The sequence below is a fragment of the Eschrichtius robustus genome, chromosome 3, assembly GCF_028021215.1.
Source record: "Eschrichtius robustus isolate mEscRob2 chromosome 3, mEscRob2.pri, whole genome shotgun sequence".
In the NCBI taxonomy this organism is placed as follows: domain Eukaryota; kingdom Metazoa; phylum Chordata; class Mammalia; order Artiodactyla; family Eschrichtiidae; genus Eschrichtius; species Eschrichtius robustus.
This window is the reverse complement of record NC_090826.1, coordinates 41,918,716-41,938,498: the sequence shown is the minus strand read 5'-3', so window position 1 is coordinate 41,938,498 and position 19,783 is coordinate 41,918,716. Positions and strand designations below refer to the sequence as shown.

At 39.9% G+C, this 19,783-nt stretch overlaps 1 protein-coding gene across 3 annotated transcripts in view; it reads right to left on the bottom strand.

Annotated features, from left to right (window-relative positions):
• Window positions 1-19,783, bottom strand: part of ELAVL4 (ELAV like RNA binding protein 4) — an 85,337-nt gene that overhangs the window by 43,452 nt on the left and 22,102 nt on the right. For 2 of the 3 annotated variants that reach the window (XM_068537962.1, XM_068537964.1), the window contains one exon: window positions 4,730-4,970. In XM_068537962.1, the coding sequence (XP_068394063.1) occupies window positions 4,730-4,970 (241 nt within the window). Of the gene's footprint in view, window positions 1-4,729; window positions 4,971-19,783 lie in introns of those variants that run through there. The other variant, XM_068537963.1, reaches the window with a different exon arrangement.

Sequence of the window (19,783 nt, the reverse complement as noted above, 5' to 3'; positions counted from 1 at the left end):
CATACAAAGCCTGTGGCAAAGAATTCACCCTGATGTCTCCAGTAGCGAAGCATCTTTTTTGCCTTATTCTGCTCTTTCCACTAAATGTTAATATTAATTAAGCCAAAGATGTGTTATAAAGGAAGAAATGAAGAGATGGATTAGAGGTGGGGTTTAGGAAATGTTGTCTTTGTCCGTTGGGGTGCAACTCTAACTGTCTTGATGTTTTTGTATGCTTAGCTTCACTTGGCAATGCTGCTTCAATATAAGACTACCGCTTCCAAAGAGGCACGTCCCGGCTCTACTTCCTTTGTCCAAAGCACAGAGGAATAAAAAAGGCTTTTGTTCTTAGACTGGAATTTTAGCTCCATTCCTTTGCTTTTCTTCCCTCTACCTAAATCCTAACCCCATCTTTCAACCACCGCTGCCCCACTCCGGCCAACAGCTCCAGCTAACACAGACTTCACCCTTTCTCAGCCATCCACAGCCCGCATAATCTATTCCATATAGCGGTCACTCCATATATTCAGTTTTATAATCGATAGTGTTCAGTTTGGACCACCTTGTCCTCAAAACCCCCGCTTCAGAGCTCTCACTTGCCTGAAATGGACAGAAAACTCCTCTTAAAAACTGCATTGTATGGGCACATGGAGAGTGACATCAAGTAAAAATATAATTCTTTTTTTTTATGTCTATGATGCAAATAATCACACAATCTAGACAGGCAGATCAAAACTATTTGTTGCTGTACACTGATTTATTTCTGGTGATTTTTCTTTGTTACTTTTCCCCATGCTTTCTCTATTCCTTTTGGAGAGAAGTGATAACAAGAGAGACAAATATAAAAATGCAATTTAGCATTCCAGCTGTTCTGGCTTTAAGACATACCCTGAGCCGCCTAACTCTATCCTGGTTCAGCCGTATGTTTCCTCCCCTAAAATATTGATCATCTAGGAACCTGGATTCAGAAATGCAATCTCAAAGCTTGAAAAGCAAAAAGGCAACAAAATAAAGAAAAAATAATATGAAACTAATTCAATTATCTGCAGTCCACGGGAATAACAGAATTTTTACCAGGGGTTTGGTGTTCTTTGCCTGAGTTCCTCAGTTGCATAAATCATTGTGGGCCACATGCCACTTTCCTTCCTCTCCAGCAGCAGAGGCTGCAGGTGGATGGAGGAGAAAAATAAAGGACATACCTTCCAGAGCCTCCTTGTGTTCACAGCTGCACACAAAAGCGACTTGGGACACACGTTTTCTCTCCCTGGTACCTAGATTATCCTGATAAGCAGCCTTTCCCAGTTGGAAAAAGAAAATCTAGTATCTCTGAGAAGATATTAACAGAGATGTCCAAAAGCACTGTGAGGGAATCTTAAACCTGGCACTTTCAGTAAATTTGGGTCTCCACTGAAGGCGGAGTTATATCCCCAGAGGATGATAAATATTGTTATCTTTGCCTCCCGTTATACACAGGAGTATTGTTTTAAGCCATGGTGCATTAGGTGCATTAGGTGCAGAGCACGGCCAGCAACTGGTACTCAGAGGAACCCAGTGTTTCATTGGGTTGTGGGGTGAGGGTTAGCAGGGATCTTCAGGTACCACAGGCAGGGGCACCCTGCACATGCTTCCACATAAGATCACGCTTTTGGAAATTGGGGGTGAATCCCGGTTCTACCACCTGCCAATAGCTGTGCTGTCTGGGGAAGTTACTTAACCTCACTAAGCTTCCGTGTTTTCATCTAAGAAAATGTAGGCTGTTTTTAATGTTAAGTGAAACAAGGTATGTTCAGTGCCTAGCAAGTACCTGGCATAGAGTAAGTACTTGACAAATAATAACAAGTATGTCCTCAGTACCACAACACTTAAGTCCATGCCCAAATTCGAACGGAGAATTCGTTGACAACCCATAGCCAGGAGTGAAGCCAGCCTGCTGGCAACACCATTAACAGTTTCTCTTTCCCTCCCTTCCTTCCTTCCTTCCTTCCCTTCTTCCTTCCTCCCTTCCTTTCTTCTTTCCTTCCTTCTTTCTCTCTCCCTCCCCCCACCACCACCTCGCCCCCTCTCTTACTCTCTCTCTCAATTTTAGAAGCCAGAACCTTCTAAGGGAATCTATTACATTCTCTTAGGGAGTGGTTTAGGCTGGAAAATCTTAATCTTGAATTCTTATCTCTTTGCCACTTCCCACCCCCCAACTCCTCCCACTGGATATTTAGAACTCCTTGTAAACTTCACAGGATCAAGATGCATTGAGATCTGTAGGAGGTGTTGGAGGAAAAGGGGGACTGGGGATGTTAAAAATCAGGGCAACAAAAATACCGATGACGTCACTTACCCTGACTTCTGAACCACTAGCAGCAGCCTTTTAACTTGGCTGGTGTGAAACCTCACCTCTCCCAGCCTGCGTTATCACTAAACCCCAAATGCAGGCCTCAGAGTGTCTTCCATCAGAGAGATCCCCACTCCTTCCCCGCCTCCCTACAGCCCTATCTCTCCCTCCTTCTCTGACTTTTAGCGTAGCCAATTAAACCTGAACAACGGGTGGATGGAGGAAATATGCTGCATCTATGGAATGGTACAGCAGGGACCAGTTTCACTGTTAATTTAAAATGCTAGAATTAATTAGGTAGTGTAAATGAAGAATTTAATAAGCACTCTTTACAACCACAAGTTCTACTTTTATTAAACCCTGCTACCAAATGAGGGCAAATATCTCTGGTCCCTCTATATTTCCCTGCCTCATTCCCATAAGTTCTCTGCAAATAAAATTTTTTTCCCCCCTGAATTTAAAAAAATGCATAATTATAAATTTATGCCTGCATTGTATTTCTGCTTTCAACCCGTAAGCTTCTTCTTTAAGCTCAGATGCTACTGAATGTCTCTGCTTGTGCTGGAGAGGGTGCTAAACATACCAAAGTTGACAATTTTGGTTTTGTATACCAAATTAAAGGCTGTCTTCGAAGCTGTCACTCTTATTCAAATACACTCAGTGAACTACCAAATTAGCATTCTTTCAGTAAAGGAATCTGCTTGTTTAAACATGTGTCTTTAGAAAACAAGGAACAACACCACGAATCAGTACTTCTCAAAAATCTTGCTATAGTTCTAAAGGAACTCTTTTGAAAAGGTGATTAATAATATTCACTAATATAGCTGGCAGAGTCCCTATTTAGAAGGTAAGGCTACACCAAAAATACATTTTCTATACAGGAGTGGGAGGAAGAATCATATGGTTAACTGGTTTTAATTTGGTTTGAATTATCATCCTATTATATAAAGATTCTTCAGGAATCTAAACATTGGCTTTCTGAGAGCACAGGCAGTTCTGTCAAAGGATGGATGATCCAGGGCTCTGGGATAAGAACACCAAAGCCCTGGCCCATTTGGAGACCTTGATAAAATTTCTCTGTTCTAGCCATTCTCCTTGAAACATACTAACTGTACCTATAATAATAACACCCTCCCCCATTACTGAGAGACTGCTATGCAATAGGTATTGTGCTAGGCAGTATATATCCAGTCTCTCATTTAATCCTCACAATAAGCCCTTTGAGATAAGTATTCTTTTCCAATTTTACAGAAGAGGAAATTATGTTTAGAGGGTTATGTGACTTACATTTTCGACAGTTATTTTAGTTTTATGATTTTGCAAAATACTTAATATAAATGGGGGACAAATTAACAAGTGAATTAGAAGAACTGGAGAATATATATAGCTACACGCACATAAATACACTGGATTCTCTGATTTAAAAATCAAGATAATGTATCTCGTATTTTAGAGTTTCCTTTTTCTTATATAGGTCAGCTGCTCTTCAATTAAACTGCCCACAGAGAGGGAAACAAAAGTCAACACCCAAAAATGACAAATACTCAAAGCTGAGTGTGAATGATTTTAGGACGGCAGCATCAGAGAACAGTAGCTGCACTGCCGTCACTATGTAGTCCAGTATTTTTCTAAGAAAACATTCCCACTTCCAGCAGGATTACAAGGAAACTGCCCCCAGCCCCAGCCCCAAAGGACAGTAGCGTCAGTATCTGGCAAACATTAAGTCCTCAATAAATGGTTGTCAGTTAGAAAAAAATCAGAACCTAAAACTTTCAAGTATTGAAGTATAGGGTATTGTTTCACTTTCAAGTAAAAAGTCTCTGACTTCTCAGAGAGTATCTTCACAACAAACAAATAAATAAGATAAAATACCTTCATCAAGCATCTCCCTCCTACTACAGGGTAGTTTTATTCCAGAATGATCTGCTACCCTTGGGGCTTATTTCTCCCAGGCACAATGGGCAGTTGTGACCACCATGGCCCCCTTTAAAAGACAGTCTCAGATACATGGAAGAACACTGGACACACGCAAACCAAATGTTTGAGAGGAAAGGGATAAATAGATAAAAACTGGTATAGGGGAGGGCAGAGGGCAGAACTGAGAACTAAAGAACAAAGGGTAGGGGTGGCTGATTAAGAATAAAAGAGGACACAGCCAAAGGATTATTTCACATAAACTAAAGCTGAGGAAGCTCCAAAATCTTTATCTGCTTCCCAGTCCTACCAATTTGCAATATGGTTTCGTGTAGTATACATACGCATATGAGTTTATGACTGTGTACCCACGCTGACCTTGAATGCAGGATACACGCTGCAGACACTCAAAAGGCATCACCACACATATGCATTTCTGCTAAGATCTGCACATCTAATGGAACAACGCAGCTGTGAATCCCAAGCCTAGAATATCGAAGAAGAGCATACCTGTAATTTTGTCTCTCACGAGTTTGCAGGATTCTATTTCACCAATGCTCCCAAAGAGACTCCTGAATTCCTCTTGGGTCATATTCTGGGGTAAATAGTTGACTATGAGGTTGGTTTTGCTGTCATCTGTGGCTGCCCCTGTCTGCATGGGAGAAGGACAGTTTCTATTGTTGCTGGAGGGTCCATTGCTTGTATTGGATGTCGGGCCATTTGACACCTGAGGCTCCATGGTGCTAATTATCTAAACAAAAATAAAAATAGTAAGCCTTTTGACATCTCAAAGACACAAAGTCTCTTTCAAGATTTTATTTTATTTTTTGTAAAGAAAGAGAACAAGATAAAGCAGGATGGAGCAAAGGAGATGGGGTTGTGAACACAGCCAATTTAGAAACATGCTTTTAACCAAAATGTTAAACTCCCCTTGCTATTTTTAGGCCAGCCCGTAGATTTTGAGCACAGACTAGAATGCAGTGGGAACTCTCCCATTATTTTGTTAATGAAAAGCTAATTCCTGTTTTCATTACACAATCACTCTCAGAAATGTATACTTAAACCACACCAAATTATAATTAAAATGTAAAGTAATAATCATGATTAAAATTATAGTTCCATTAAAGCTGAAAAAGCTAAATATAGAGGGCTATGCTCACAAGTTCAAATACAGTACCTGTTTATTAACTGTCTCATAAAGTAAAATGACATTAAATTAAGTGGGGTTGTTCCATATGGGAAGGGTTTAGATTTTCACTGATACTTAATACTGATCAAACTTCAGATTTCATAAAGGCATGCTGGGGAGCTACAAAGTTATCTAATAATTTTTCTCCCCAGCGCCTCTGTTACTATTTCTCCTGGATCTCAAATAAAATTAAAAACATGAAAGAAAAGTTCTCTCTAGGTCTCCACTTTAAGTCTAGCACAGCCCCAGGCTGTCCTCTCACACATTACTTAAAAAGGACTTTCACTGTATCTAAACAGTTAATAAAACAAATATTTCCACGAATGTGTGAACTGTTTGAGGCAGCATGCATGGAAATAAAAGAGATCAGTCTCAGTCTCTACCCACAAGGGGCTTACAGTCCACAGAGGACACAGAAGGCAGATGGCTACAGTAGGACAATGGGCCTGTAACAGAGGAGCAATTAAGCCTGCTTAAGGGATAGGGGCATTCAGGAAAGTCCCAAGAAGATATTGATAGAATAAGGTTTCACATGAAAAATGGGTTTAAGCTCATGGAGCCAGGTCCTAAAGATGCCTTGTATAGAATGACGAACATGGAGAATCAGAAAACTACAGAGCCAGAAGTCACTTCAGGGAATAAAATTCAGTTCAAAACTCTCATGTTTGAGATGAATTCCAGAGACATCCAGCAACTTCTCTGTCATCACAGGAAAGTGGGGCAGAGTCTGGGCCTGCACCCAGTTTTCCTGGCCTCGGATGCAGCTCATCAGTCCCACTTTTCCATTCTATCCCAGCACCAACCCTTATTCATCCTTCATGGTGTGGTTTCTGTCTTACGTGAAATTGACCATCAGCTCCTTGGAAATGGAATCATGCTCTGCCATTCCCTAGTTGTGGGACCTTGGGTAAGTGATTTAAATTCTGGGAGCCTTAGTTTTCCTCATTTGAAAGAGGAGAACAATGCCACCTGCCTTGCAAGGTGGTAAGAAGGATCTGGTGACAGATATATGTAAAGTGCCTGAATAGTGGTGGGAACATAACCACAATCACTGATATTTATTAAAGTCATTCTGCCGATCACCTGATGTGACTTCTCTCACTGACTCCCCACAAGAAAGCAGTGAGCCATATTCTAATATCCTCTACATTTTATAGACAAGGAAACCAAAGCTTAGCAGATACCTGATTACTAGTAGCTTCCATTACTACCATTTGGCTGCTCAGAGAATTTTGGGGAGATAAGCATGTTTATATAATATACAAGTAGCAAAATGCACAAATCTGAAGGGTGCAACTCAAGGAGTGTTTACCAAGTAAACACAACTCACACCTAAGTAACCACCTTTCAGATCACAATACAGAACATAACCAGCATTCCAGAAGCCTTTCTTGTGTCCCCACCCCTGTTATTCATACCACCCCCAAAGGTAACCACTACTCTTGACTTCTAATCCATAGATTTGTTTTATCTGTTTTTGAATTTTACATACATGGAATCACACAATACGTACTCTTTTACGTCTTTTCACACATTATGTCTGGGTGTCATCCATGTGCTGAGATGTAGTGGTAGGCTGTTCTTCTCCACTTGCTGTAGAGAATTCCATTGTATGAAAATATCACGTTTTATTTATCTCTTCTACTTTGATGAACATTTGCGTTGTTTCTAGTTTTTAACTATTGTAGATAATGCTGCTATGAGCATTATATACATGTCTTTTGGTGTACACACACACACACATTTCTGTTGGGAATATTCCTGGAAGTCTATTTTTTGGGTCATAGGGTGTATTCTGCTTTAGTACATACTGTCAATAGTTTTTCTAAGTAGATGTACCAATTGACACTCCCACCCGCAGCGTATGAAAGTTCTAGTTGCTCATCAACTAGAGACCGTTTTTTGCTTTTGTTTTGTTCTGTTTTTTGCTTATTTACTCATCTGAAACATAGTGGTAGTAAAAAGGGAATGAGTTTTTAGCCAAGGGAACAGCTTAAAATTCTAGTTCTATTACTGATTAGCTCTGTGATCTCAGGCAGGTTACTTCAGTACTCTTAAGCCTCAGTTTCCTCTTTGTAAACTGGAATAAAGCCTACTGTGCAAGGTTATAAGTTGCCTAGAACATAAAGCGGCTAGAAGCATCATAAATATTATTCCTCATCATGCCCTACATAGGTGAGCGTTACTGTAATCGTTTCTTCTTCTGATCATCACAAATGGGATATGAAACCAAAAGAAAAAAAAAAAGAAGTCTCAAGAGGAGTCATGGAAATAAGGCAGATTGAGGAAGGTGGGAAGCTTCTAAGATTCTTTGCCATCATGTAGGTAACGTAAGTGGCTCCACTTAAATCATCACAACTTTCTTGGCTTCAGGTCAACTGTGGGATTGCGTTAGGCTGGTCCAAACAGCAAGGAGAAAGCAAAGGGTTCCTGAGAGGAATCGTAAATCAAGCTCTCCTCAGCACTGATAGAAAATGCACCCAGTAAATCCTATTCAGCTGCTCTGCCCTTGAGGCAAGGGCCCAGGAAAGAATGAGGGCGATGCGCCCAGGGGAGGGGTCACGCTAATGGAGATGTTGTTAGGGAGCATCATTGAAACTCCTGGCTGAGAGGCAGGTTTCTGCTCTGCCAAGCCGTCGGCCTCCTGGGTCTGTGAGGTGCCTCCGTTTGCTGTGTCGTCTCACTGCTTCACTGAGTCAGGTGTCCAGGCAACAAACACAAGGAGCACTGCCAACTCAATAAGGAACTTAAAAAACAGAATTTATCCAATTCAGGAGGCTCGGATGGCAGAACCACAGAGCTGCCCAACTACTACATTTTGATTTAGTGGCAAAAAAGCCAGTCCCACAATCTACAGAACATCTTTGCTGCTCCACTTTCTTAGGTTACCCTTCTTACAGTTCGGCTCTTGCACAGACACCTAGAAAATATTCTGCAGCGAGGCAGCTTTGTGGGTGTTAATGATGGCGTAAGAAGAATGTAAGTCATACCTAAGCATGCTGAGATTCTGCGGGACCAAGACTACTGAAGGTTACCTGACAGCCGTGTTCGATGTTTGTTCACTGGATGCTCGACTCACAGACACACGTGGCAAAAGCCAGCACTTGTCCCTGTGAACATCTCCCTGCTCCAGAAAGGCCTAGGAAGTATCAAGTCTGCAGCAAAGAAATTTCAGTTCCCCAATCAGCTTTCTGGATCTCCTTACATCCTATGTGGATTTCCTAATTTATGTCGACTCCTGGAGCTGAGCCCCATCTGGACATCGGACAACCCGAACTGGGCCCAGACCCCTGAAAAGGAACCACGAGATACAATGTTCGGTACTGAGGTACTTTAACCAGACAAACCTATAAATTAGGTCAAGTCATTTCTCGTCTCATGGAGATGGAGCTCTCTTTGCTCTGCACACACACACTACACAGTTATCCTTTTGTGGACTCAGAAGGAACTGAGGAAAATACACATATGCACACACACAGAGTTTTCTCAATAAAAACGTACAGCTTCAAAGCTGAGAAACATTTGCAAATGTGTTAATATACATCGTGTAATAAGACCCCTTGCTGGTCTTAATGACGCATCCCAGGATGCAAGACAGGCTTAAAAAAAGAATCAGAAATGTAAAATGTCAGAATCAAATCTGATACACAAGTGAACCAAGAGCATTTTAAAACATTACTTGGAAAATAAGAAAGTTGCCAAGATGTAAATACATTGAATGCAAGAATATGAAACTGTGGCACTTTAAGGTTACATGATAGATCTTAAGGAGAGGACACTTATAATCTCTACTTGGGAAACAGACCAGAGGTAAACATGTGTATTAGTGGGAAGCATATCCTCCAATAAATTCAGAGGCCGGCTCGGCAAAATCAGAACGCTTGCTTCCCTACTCTAAGGCCTTTGATATTCTAACAGCACAACTGTCATTGCAAATAAATATATCAGTTACTCAAGTGTGCATATGGACTTCAATGAAGGATTCTGTGTGGGTCTCACAGCCAACTTCGTAGCTGACCAGGTTCCAAACCCCTGACTTGCCTTCCTTCCCTCCTCTGAATGGCAATTAAGAACAGAATTACAGTCAGCATCCAGGATAGAGCATTGAGGAGGTTCAGTTGACTTCAAACTCTAATGGTTGTACAAAGCACTGCATTAAATCTTTTATGTTCCCGTGATATATTTTAAGAAACATTATACAGGCAGAAAATTTCAGGGGTAAACTATTAGAGCAGTGCACAATGATGTAGGCACTCAAATCCTGTCATTGTAAATGTTGATGGTTTGAATGACTAATTACTCACACTCAAGGCATTAACCTCACCCCTCCCACTCCCCCTCTTTTTTTTTCTGCAAAATATACAACAAAAGCGAGAGGGAAGGCCTCAGGCATGCAGCTGCTGGATCATCACTCAGGGTCGTTTATCTCTGCGGAGGCAGTGGGGGTAAGAAGCAGAGGCTGGGCCAGGCTTCTTTCTTTCTCAGGATGTTCTTGAAAATAAGAGCCAACCCTCTCTGTCCTTCATGGCATCTCTGTCACCACAATTCTGGGTCCTTCCCAATGGTCCTAAATTAACTGTTCAATCACATCTTTTGCTATTGTCCACCCAAGGTATCTGTTACACTACTTCCTGGACATGCCCGGTTATATGCATTAAAAAAGGGTTCATTTCCGCAATGGCTAGATCTGGGAATGTTAGATGAAGGGAGATGGAGCCCTGGAGTGCCAGGCACTGTGCTAGGTCCTGGGGATACACAGACAACAAAGACAAGGAGCTGGCCCTCACTGAGTTCACAGTGTGGATGCGTGACAGATATCAGAGAACATTAGGGACCACCAAGCCCAACCCTGTAACTTTAATGAGGAAACTGAGGACCAGAAAGGGGAAGTGACTTGCACAGGTCACAGTGCTAGTTAGAGACAGAGCTAGGAGTTAAGCCTAGGCCTACAGGCTACCTCACTTGAGTATTCTTGTGACAATGCAGACATGGCCCCTTAGATGAGAGTTTACGTCTACTTTTTTTTCGGGGAGGGTGTGAAGGTGGCCATATCACAGAAATGCACTTGAATATAGGTGTGGAGACATGTCTACCTCCTTACTTTTCTGAGTAGAGTACTTTAAACAGTTCACAAAGAATGGCGACCTGAACTCTGAGCTCCATCGCACAGAGACCACATCTGTTCTGTTTATAATAGTATCTCCTGCATGTAGGACAGGGCCTGAGAATTGGTAGGTTCTGCATAAAGAACTACTGAATGAAGGAAAGTCCTCAAAAGTCCAATAGTTTGCTAGATCCCTCTTAATAACAACCCTGTGAAGTACAAGCCAATAATTTTATTAATGTCCTCTCCATCTGACATATAACAAGAGGACAGAATACTTATTGAGTTGCTATTATATGCCAGGCATACACTTAGATATTATTTAAAATGCAGATTCTAAGAGGCATTCATTCAAGCAGGAGGGCTGAAGCTTTGGCCGACATGGACCCTGTAGAGAAGCCGGTGAATGCCTTTGCTCTCAGAAAAATATATATGCACATAACATTTTAGGTACACTAAATATACATGCACATAACATTTTAGGTACACTAAATATACATGCACATAACATTTTAGGTACACTAAATAATATATATATGCACATAAAATATATATGTGCATATATAAAATATATATATATGCACATAACATTTTAATATATATGTGCATATATAAAATATATATATGCACATAACATTTTAGGTACACTAAAGCCAATCCTTTGTCTCAGACTGAAATCTCCCAATTGATTCTAAGAGTAGCAATATAATCAAAGGGCAAAAACTTGCCTTCCTTCCCCAATCACTCTTTTCATGTAATTTCTTGCCCTCAGAATTCATTCACTCATTCATTCATTCAAACAAATATTTATTGCTGAAGGGTCCACATGTCAGAGGAGACAGCAAGCACGTCCTGTGGCCAGAAAGTCCTTTAAGTATATTAAGCGAGACCCATTCTAAAATTCTGGAAAGTACTTAAGGCCTCCTTTAATATTTCTTCCATCGGCTCGTGAATCTCTTACAGCTCCCTCTGTCCCCCACGCTTCACAAGGCTTTCATGTGCTCAGGCTTGGGGCAAGTCAGGTAAGAGTTATAGGGCTGGTCCTACTCCTCACAGCTGAGGAGATCACTGTTCCAGACCCCAGGTAGGCACAGCAGGGGTCCTACCATAGCCCTCACACCAATCCGGTCAGCCACACCACCCTGGTTTTGCTCCAGTATTTTCCACAGAAATGGCACTCTGACAATAAATTGTATGGTCTTGCATTTACGTACCTTAACCTAGTTTACCCTTTCAGTATTTACTTCACAAGGCAAATAAAAGGTTCCGATTTTATATTAGAGGAACCTGTGTCGATGTAGAACTCACTACTGACATTCATCATCTGAGAGCCCAGTGCAGGGCCCTTGTACTCCCATCACGCCACTCTCGGCTGTCCTCAACTTCTGATTTTCTTGGGGGGTGGGGCGGTGACCTCGATACTCCATCATCAGTCAAAAGGATCAAGAGAAAAGAACCTAAGAAGGTCACAGGAATATGATGTTTCTTTTTCAAATACTCTCCCTTCTACTTTCAGCACCCTCTAAATGTCAGCACTCCCAGAAACTAGAAAGATGCTAAAGGAATTGTACTCATTGCAAACTTGCTTCAGGTGTGTACATCTGCGATCCACATATGTATTTTATTAAATATTGTAATGAGTATTTAAAGGTGTTTCCTTTTACCATGCTGGAAGGACTTTTGAAAATTTATGTATAAAGGCTAAGCCTTATGTAATAGAACAAGTGCTCCCAAGAGCATGAGGAATAATGTTTACCAAGGGCAGTCACTGAATCGAACCGTTAAAGAAATAGATTTAAATTATTCATGAGAACAAAAATAAAAGTCCTAATTCTCTTTGTAGGCATTTCCCACTTGACCCTTATAAAATTCTGACATGCACTATGTTAGACTCTGGTAGAGCAGCCCAGACTACTGCATCTCACCCACTTTTCAAAAGCCTGAAAAACAAATCCCCAAAGTTAGAAAATTACACAGCAGGCTCTGTGTTCCTGAAGACAGATATTATTTTTAGGAATAATTCCTCACTTCTCTTCTTGCTCCTTGAAAGATACTAAAAATGTCCTTACACCCCCCCCCCCAATTTGATATTTCTTTAAAGTTTTGTCCATCAGCTCATAAACTCCATGCTTTTCAAGAGGTTTTAATTTGCTCAAGTCCCTTCAGATTAATTTTTTTTTTAACGTAACATTTTCCTGGTTATGATTCAACTGGGAAGGAGACACGTTATTAACGGGGCCCACGAGGAGGGGCTGAGATCTATGATCTGATCAGTCTAGGAAAAGGGAACTTGGGAATATACACCCACCCCCAACCAAATTATAGGTGATGACTCACAAAGACCCCTGGACCAGGGGAATCTGGCTGAACACTGCACTCAGGTCCCCCAAAACCATTTGTACCAAGTTTCTGTAGATTCTGCTAGACGGTAACTAGAAAATTCTAGAAAAAAAAATTTAATTCCAACTGAGGAAAACATGCTGGCAGTTTAATAATGCCTTTGGGCAGATGCACAAATAACTTGAAAGACCTATTTACTCTAGGAAGTTATGTGGTAATAAATTCTCAGCATATCTTTAAAACAAGTGTTTTCAATTCAAGACAAGTTTATTGAATGCTATTATAGACCAAGGCATTGTTTGAGGAACTGGGAAACAAAAATAATTTGATCCCTGCCCTTAGAGGGTTCAAGGTGAGAGGATGGGAAAGGAGGGGAGGTAAACAAATAATTAAAATCAATCATATACACCCCTTTCTTTTAAGTAATTCCCTTCAGACTTTGTCTAACAATGCACCACCCCCTCACTAAAAGCACGTAAATGAAATTACACACAGACTAGTCATACGCCATTCTGATACTGAACTGACAATCCTGTTTCTGGTCTAAGTGCTTACGTCCTAAACAAGTGACTATTTGTAACAATGAGGTAAGCTTGAGGCATCACTCCTTTGAAACAGCATCTTCTTCACTGGAGATGAACACCAGGCATGCCAAAAGTATTCTCAGTGGTGACAGTCAGGGCTTTTTAAAAAAATCAGCAGCCGCTGGAGAGAATAAGAGGCATTAATACTTAAAATAGCAGGGCCAGCATTTAAATGAAAAACATCATCAAAATTTAATGTCTTTTAGGCATTATTCTCAAATTCACAGAAATCCAAGTTTTTAATCTTCTTCCCCAGACACATCACATACATTTCTCCTTCTAAATAAATACTGGCCTCCTTTATATCTTACAGTGTTTCTTTAGGGCTTCAGTTTGGGCCTAAAATGATTTCCTGGTGTGCCCATCTGGGGCAGTCCTGGTACAACCCCTGAGTATTTGGTTTTAACAGACTTTTACAGAAAACTCTCCAGAGCTGAGGGATGGCTTGATCGTCCAGTTCATTATAAAGACAGGGAAACCTTCAAACGACACCCACCCCCACGCCCCCATTCAGTCTTCTTCTCAGAAATGGCCAATAAATAAATACAATCCCAAACTTTCAATAAGATTTCTTCATTAAAGGCATATTTGAAAAAGACAAATGTTTTCATTTTAATATAAATGCGATTTCGTGGGCAAGCGCTCAGGCTTCCTGCAAAAATATCAGCTCTAATAAAAAAAATCAACTGGAAAACAACTCCTTTCCCATTCTACTCCCTAAGCCCCCAAACTCTGAATGTTTAATGTAGACAAAATAACCAAAATGCCTAATATTAAGCTATGGGTTCCTGTTGGGATGGGAACCAGTTGTGATGGAATATATGTTATCTTCATTTTCCATACAAAGAACATTAATGAGTCACTTGTAAAACTGTCCACAGACTAAATCGGACTTATCTTCTGATTAAATGCATAAACAGTAGCCAGTGGCACAATTCATGTAAACATAAGTACTGTATATTTACAAAATGCCTGGCTAGTGGCTCAGAGTATGAGCAAACTCACCAAGATTCAGCTGTAAAAAGCCACATGTTATTCTGCATCTATACCATGATTTAAAGCATTGGGTCACTGCTCTGAATTTAAGTTTTGTGCACACTCAGATTGAATTCTTCAGATATCTACATAAAATATTTTTTATTTTGAAAATTAATCTTGTTTTCTTAACACAGCTGGGGTAGAGAGGAGGAGGAGAGCAGAGGGGAGTAGAGGGAGTTAGTATCTAGAAAAATCTGCACAGAGCAACCTTCTCTTTGTTAAGAGGAATTGTATAATGCCAGCAGCCCTTCCAATTCGAAGGAGAGAGATTATCTGGGGACATTCTGAAGCCAAAGTTACTGAGAGAAACAAAACGGTTCTCAGCACCTCAGTGCATGTATAAGTGGCCGATGTATAAATTAGACCCATGGATGATTCACACAGCCTCATATTATATCTGTATGTTCACTAGTGAAAAGATCTTGAATGTCAATCTGATAGGGTAGCTTTAAATTTGAAAATTCCTGTATCACACTTGAAATTTTATTTATAATTTCCTCCTTCACTGACTTCGTTTTCTGTTTTTGTTTTTTGTTTTTGTATAAGAAAGAAACATTAGAAAAAGGGACACTCTCTGGGAAAGCAAGTGGGTGCAAGTAAAATTGGACTCTAGCAAACCAGGGTTGGTGAGAATGCAGACCTGGGCTGGGAGAAGTGTGGATGTGAATTGTTTGTGGACAAAATGTTTACAGAGAACATAGATAAATATTCAAAGTTTGCAAGTGTCAAGCTTTAAAGGGCAGTGAAATAGTCTCTCTCTCATCATTACTGGTGGAAATAAAAATTGGCACAACCTTTCTGAACCTCATGTTCATATTCTTGGACCGATGATCCATTCTGAAGCTCAGAAAAGAATCCAGAATTCTGTAGACCAAACGTATGCACAACAAGGTATATTAAGAAAAGTATACCCAGAAGTGTGAAAAAATAGAAACAACATGAGGGCCCAACAGAGGGGGTGAGCAAGTAAGTTATCATCTAATTTTATGACACGGTATTCCACAACTGTTAAAATTATGTTTATAATGGTTTTTATAACATGAGAAAATGTTTGTGAACAATGTAGAAAAAAGGTGAAATAAAAAATTGACTATGTCAATTATATAAACATGCACAGAGTAGGAGGGAAAAATTAAAATGTTAATAATAAGTAGTAGGATTATAGGTGATTGTTATACTTGTCTCCATCTCTATCTTCCAAGTTTTTTGGTTTTTTGTTTTACAATGAAAATATAGCACTTTTATAATCTGAAAGGAAGCTATTTTTAAAAAAATAAAGAAAATGTCAAATCCTTCAAACCAGTTCGGAGCCACAGTATTAAAAATGATTCCATCTCTCTAGAGACTGTCATACAGAGTGAAGTAAGTCAGAAAGAGAAAAACAAATATCGTATATTAACGCATAGATGTGGAACCTAGAAAAATGGTACAGATGAACTGGTTTGCAGGGCAGAAATTGAGACACAGATGTAGAGAACAAACGTATGGACACCAAGGGGGGGAACGTGGCAGCGGGGGTGGTGGTGGTGTGATGAATTGGGCGATTGGGATTGACATATATACACTGATGTGTATAAAATGGATGACCAATAAGAACCTGCTGTATAAAAAAATAAAATTCAAAAATTCAAAAAACAAAACAAAACAAAAACAAAACAAAAACAAACAAACAAAAAAGGATTCCATCTCCTTCCCAGAGCTGTCCTGCAGGATCTCTCCTTGGCCACACTCTGCTTGTTTCTACATAGGAGCCCAAATGAATAAAAATCGCATTTCTTGAAACAGTTTCTGATTTGGCCTCCCCTTCACCTACATCACTGCGCATTAGTGAGGTTACAATCTAAGTCTGCCTTATCGCCTGGCAGCAACCTTCATGAGGACAGCAAGGAGAGTGGATGATTTATAAGAAAACTGTTCCCTGGATCAGGGAGTGAAAAGTACTGATCTGTTCTAAAAGCTCCTGCTGACAAACTCTGATATTATGAACATTCTGCACTTGGACAAAAGCTCCCACTTTTCTTAATTACATGGTTTGAGCAGGAGCCTGCTTTCAGGATCTGCCCAATCACACAACAGCCATTTATTTTCCCAACTGCAGCTGCCAAAATTTCCCTGATCTCTGTTCTGTGCTCCATCTTCAAGGACATCTTGTGAATGTATGACACTGTCAAGCAGCATTCCACGCCATGCTTTTTGAGCTTCTCTCTCTCTCTTTCCTGCATATGGAGATCCTCCTAATACATATTTATAAAAATCTCATGAACAAGAAGCAAAGTGGAGAGGCAAAAAAAAAAAAAAAAAAAAAAAATCACAAATACCAAGTATCAGAATATTTCTATCTGCTTTGAGGCAAATACTTTATTATGGCAATGAACCACTAACATTCTCTATTATCGGTGTGATGGGTTTACTTTTATTTTATGGATGCTGCATCCTGTAATTCTTTGGGTCCCCTCTTTGTAATATTGCTAGGAAAATGAGTGCCAAATCTGTAGCCCTCTATGTGTAAAGAAAGAGCATAGGACCTCACTGCAAACTTGATTTTTTTTTTTTTAAGCACAAACCTTACCCCTGAGTTTATCTTATTTTTAAAATTCTCTTAGTTTTCCTTCATCTCAATCTCCTCATTGTTCTATTTTTTTAAATCTCCTACTGTATGCATTATGATTTGCTTCATAACAACAGAAAATTTTGGATTAGAACAGAGGATAAATAAGTTAATATTTCTGTCTTCACAAACAATCTCTTGTCTTTATCAAAACTTGCTTTTGAAATTTCACTAATTCATACTAATTGGGCAAGAGTCCAACTGGCATTTTAAAAATTGAGAAATAATAAGCCTTTTAAAAACACATGGTAAAGTTCAAAATTATTACCTTTATAATAAAATTCAAACTGCATAATATATAATTCTCAGATAAGACCCTTTTAGGACTAACTTAATATGTCCCTAAGAATAATTTAGATATGACACATCCAAATTATGATACACTAAGGTTACTGAAAAGAGTTGAGTAGGGTAACCATCTCCTTTGAAATCATAGACACAAAGTAAATTTGCTTGCAAACACTTCCAACTCTTGATATATTCTTTTTATCCCAGAAATTTACCTTTTAAAAGAGTGAAAGACTAACAGATATTCAGAATCAGCTGTTGTCAAATCAGTGCAACCTAAACTTCTTTAGTTACAGGCATATTTTAAAGCAAGGTGTAAGTCACAATTTACTAATGATAATATAGTGCTTCATTTGAATAGCCCCTCCCACAACTGAAGTTATCTTTTAAAAGAAGAAAAGCAGTATAAAGAAACAAAAGCCAAGCTAACTTCCTTAACATTAATGAGTTCCTTCGATGAGCCAAAAGCCATTATGTTAAATGCCAGGGATATAAAGGAAATAAAAGAGGTTCCCGCCTGCAAGGAAGTAAATAAATAAGTAAATAAGTAATTATTACATAATGTCATAAATGTGGTAATGGAGAAGCACATACAAAGTGCCTAGCAAAGTCCCTGCCTGGAATATGGCAAAGGCTCAATAAACGGAGATCCTGTTTGGTTTACACAGGAAAATGTCTAGGCAAGCAATTACCATGAAGTCCTTCCAATACTGCCAACAGTTAGCACACAATAAATGGTAATAGGTATCTTCACGTACGTTACTTCACTTAATTCTCCCACAACTTTGCGAAGTAGGTAATTGTCACTCCTCTCATTTACAGCTGAGGAAACTGAGGCTTGAAGAAGTGAAGTCACTTTACACATGACGGAGAAATGAGGCTTCAGGCAGTGTCCACTGTCACTCAGCCAGACCGCAACTTGAACTCAAGTCTGAAACCAAATTCTGTGCCCTTCCCTAAACCTCCACGTTTGAGGAAAGAATTCCTATCAGCATAAAATGCAACCCGGTAGTCTCAGAGAAAGTAAATGATCTAATCCGATTAAAAACATTCTAGGCTATGTGTCTGCTATTAGTCAGTAAATACTGCCAAATAAATTGTTGTTACTGGAAAGATCTTAATTCAAAATTCTACGTGGTATAATGGAAAGAGCATGAGGTTTGGAGTCTATCTGATCAGGGTTTGAAAACCAGCTCCAGCCTTGACCTTGGCTTAGCCACTTAAGACTCTCTGAGGTGCAATTCAAATTTACTCATCTGAAAAATGCGAACAATTTTCTGTCTGCCTTGCAGGGTTACTGTGAAGACTGAAAATAACAAATTTAAGGCATTTGGCTCAGAGCTCAGCACACCGTAAGCACTTAATGCATGTTCATTCTCCTGGTCCAAAACATAACATACTGAAAATATGTGCCCATTAAAATGTGTTGCAGGTGGCAAAGTTGACTAATCTGAGAGCTGGTAAGATTTATCCCTGGAATTTAATTTCTGAAATAGAAAAGAACACTTAAAAACGTTACTACTCATCACTATGTCAATGGCTATTTCCATTTTCAAAATGCTTCACAACATTCACTAATAAGTTCTCACAATAACACCAGTCAGGAAAATATAGAGCAAAGGAGGAGAGATTACGTGAACTTTTAAAAAAAGAATAATGCAAGCACCATATTTAACACTTACAGACACAATTTCTGGTACACTTTGCTCTTTTAAAAAACTCTCTACTGTGAATGGGTTAAAGTTGGATACTTCAAATGCAATAAGCAGTCATTACGGTTTCTGATTTCTCAAAATGAAAACCCTTTTGTTTTCACGGGAAATTTCAGGAAATTGACACACTGCTCTGTATACTGAATATGGAGGGCATTCCTGGCTTTCCACATGGACCTGCTCAGGGTGAGAGAGTGGGGGGTATTCTTGGTCCACCTGGATGGCTCCTCCCTCCTGTGGACCCCAAGGGGCAGCTACATGGACCAAATGCCCTTCAGGAGGATTTTCCAGGCCACCGTCGGAAAGGCGCGGTGGCAAGTGCAGAGATAACACAGCAAGTGTCATCTCCCTGCAGAAACGAGACGAACCCTTACAAAGCCACTGGAAAGAATTCATTAAATCACATGCTAGACGCAGGGGAGTTTGTAAGCACATTCACACCCAACACCCCTTTTAATCTTCATGAAGATCCTCAGAGATGGATGGGATATGTCCTCCTTCCACCCACCACTTGCATTTTATAGGTGAGCAAACTAAGAGTTAAGGAGAAAACGGAGGGTAGAATGACTAGCCTCTGCTCACAATGTTCAGAGCTGGGATCGGAATGGGGGTCTTCCTGTTACTGACTCCCATCTTCCTCCCTTACCCACCATAACCTCCACAAGCCCTTAGAAAGCTCACTCTGCGGCCAGCAATGACAA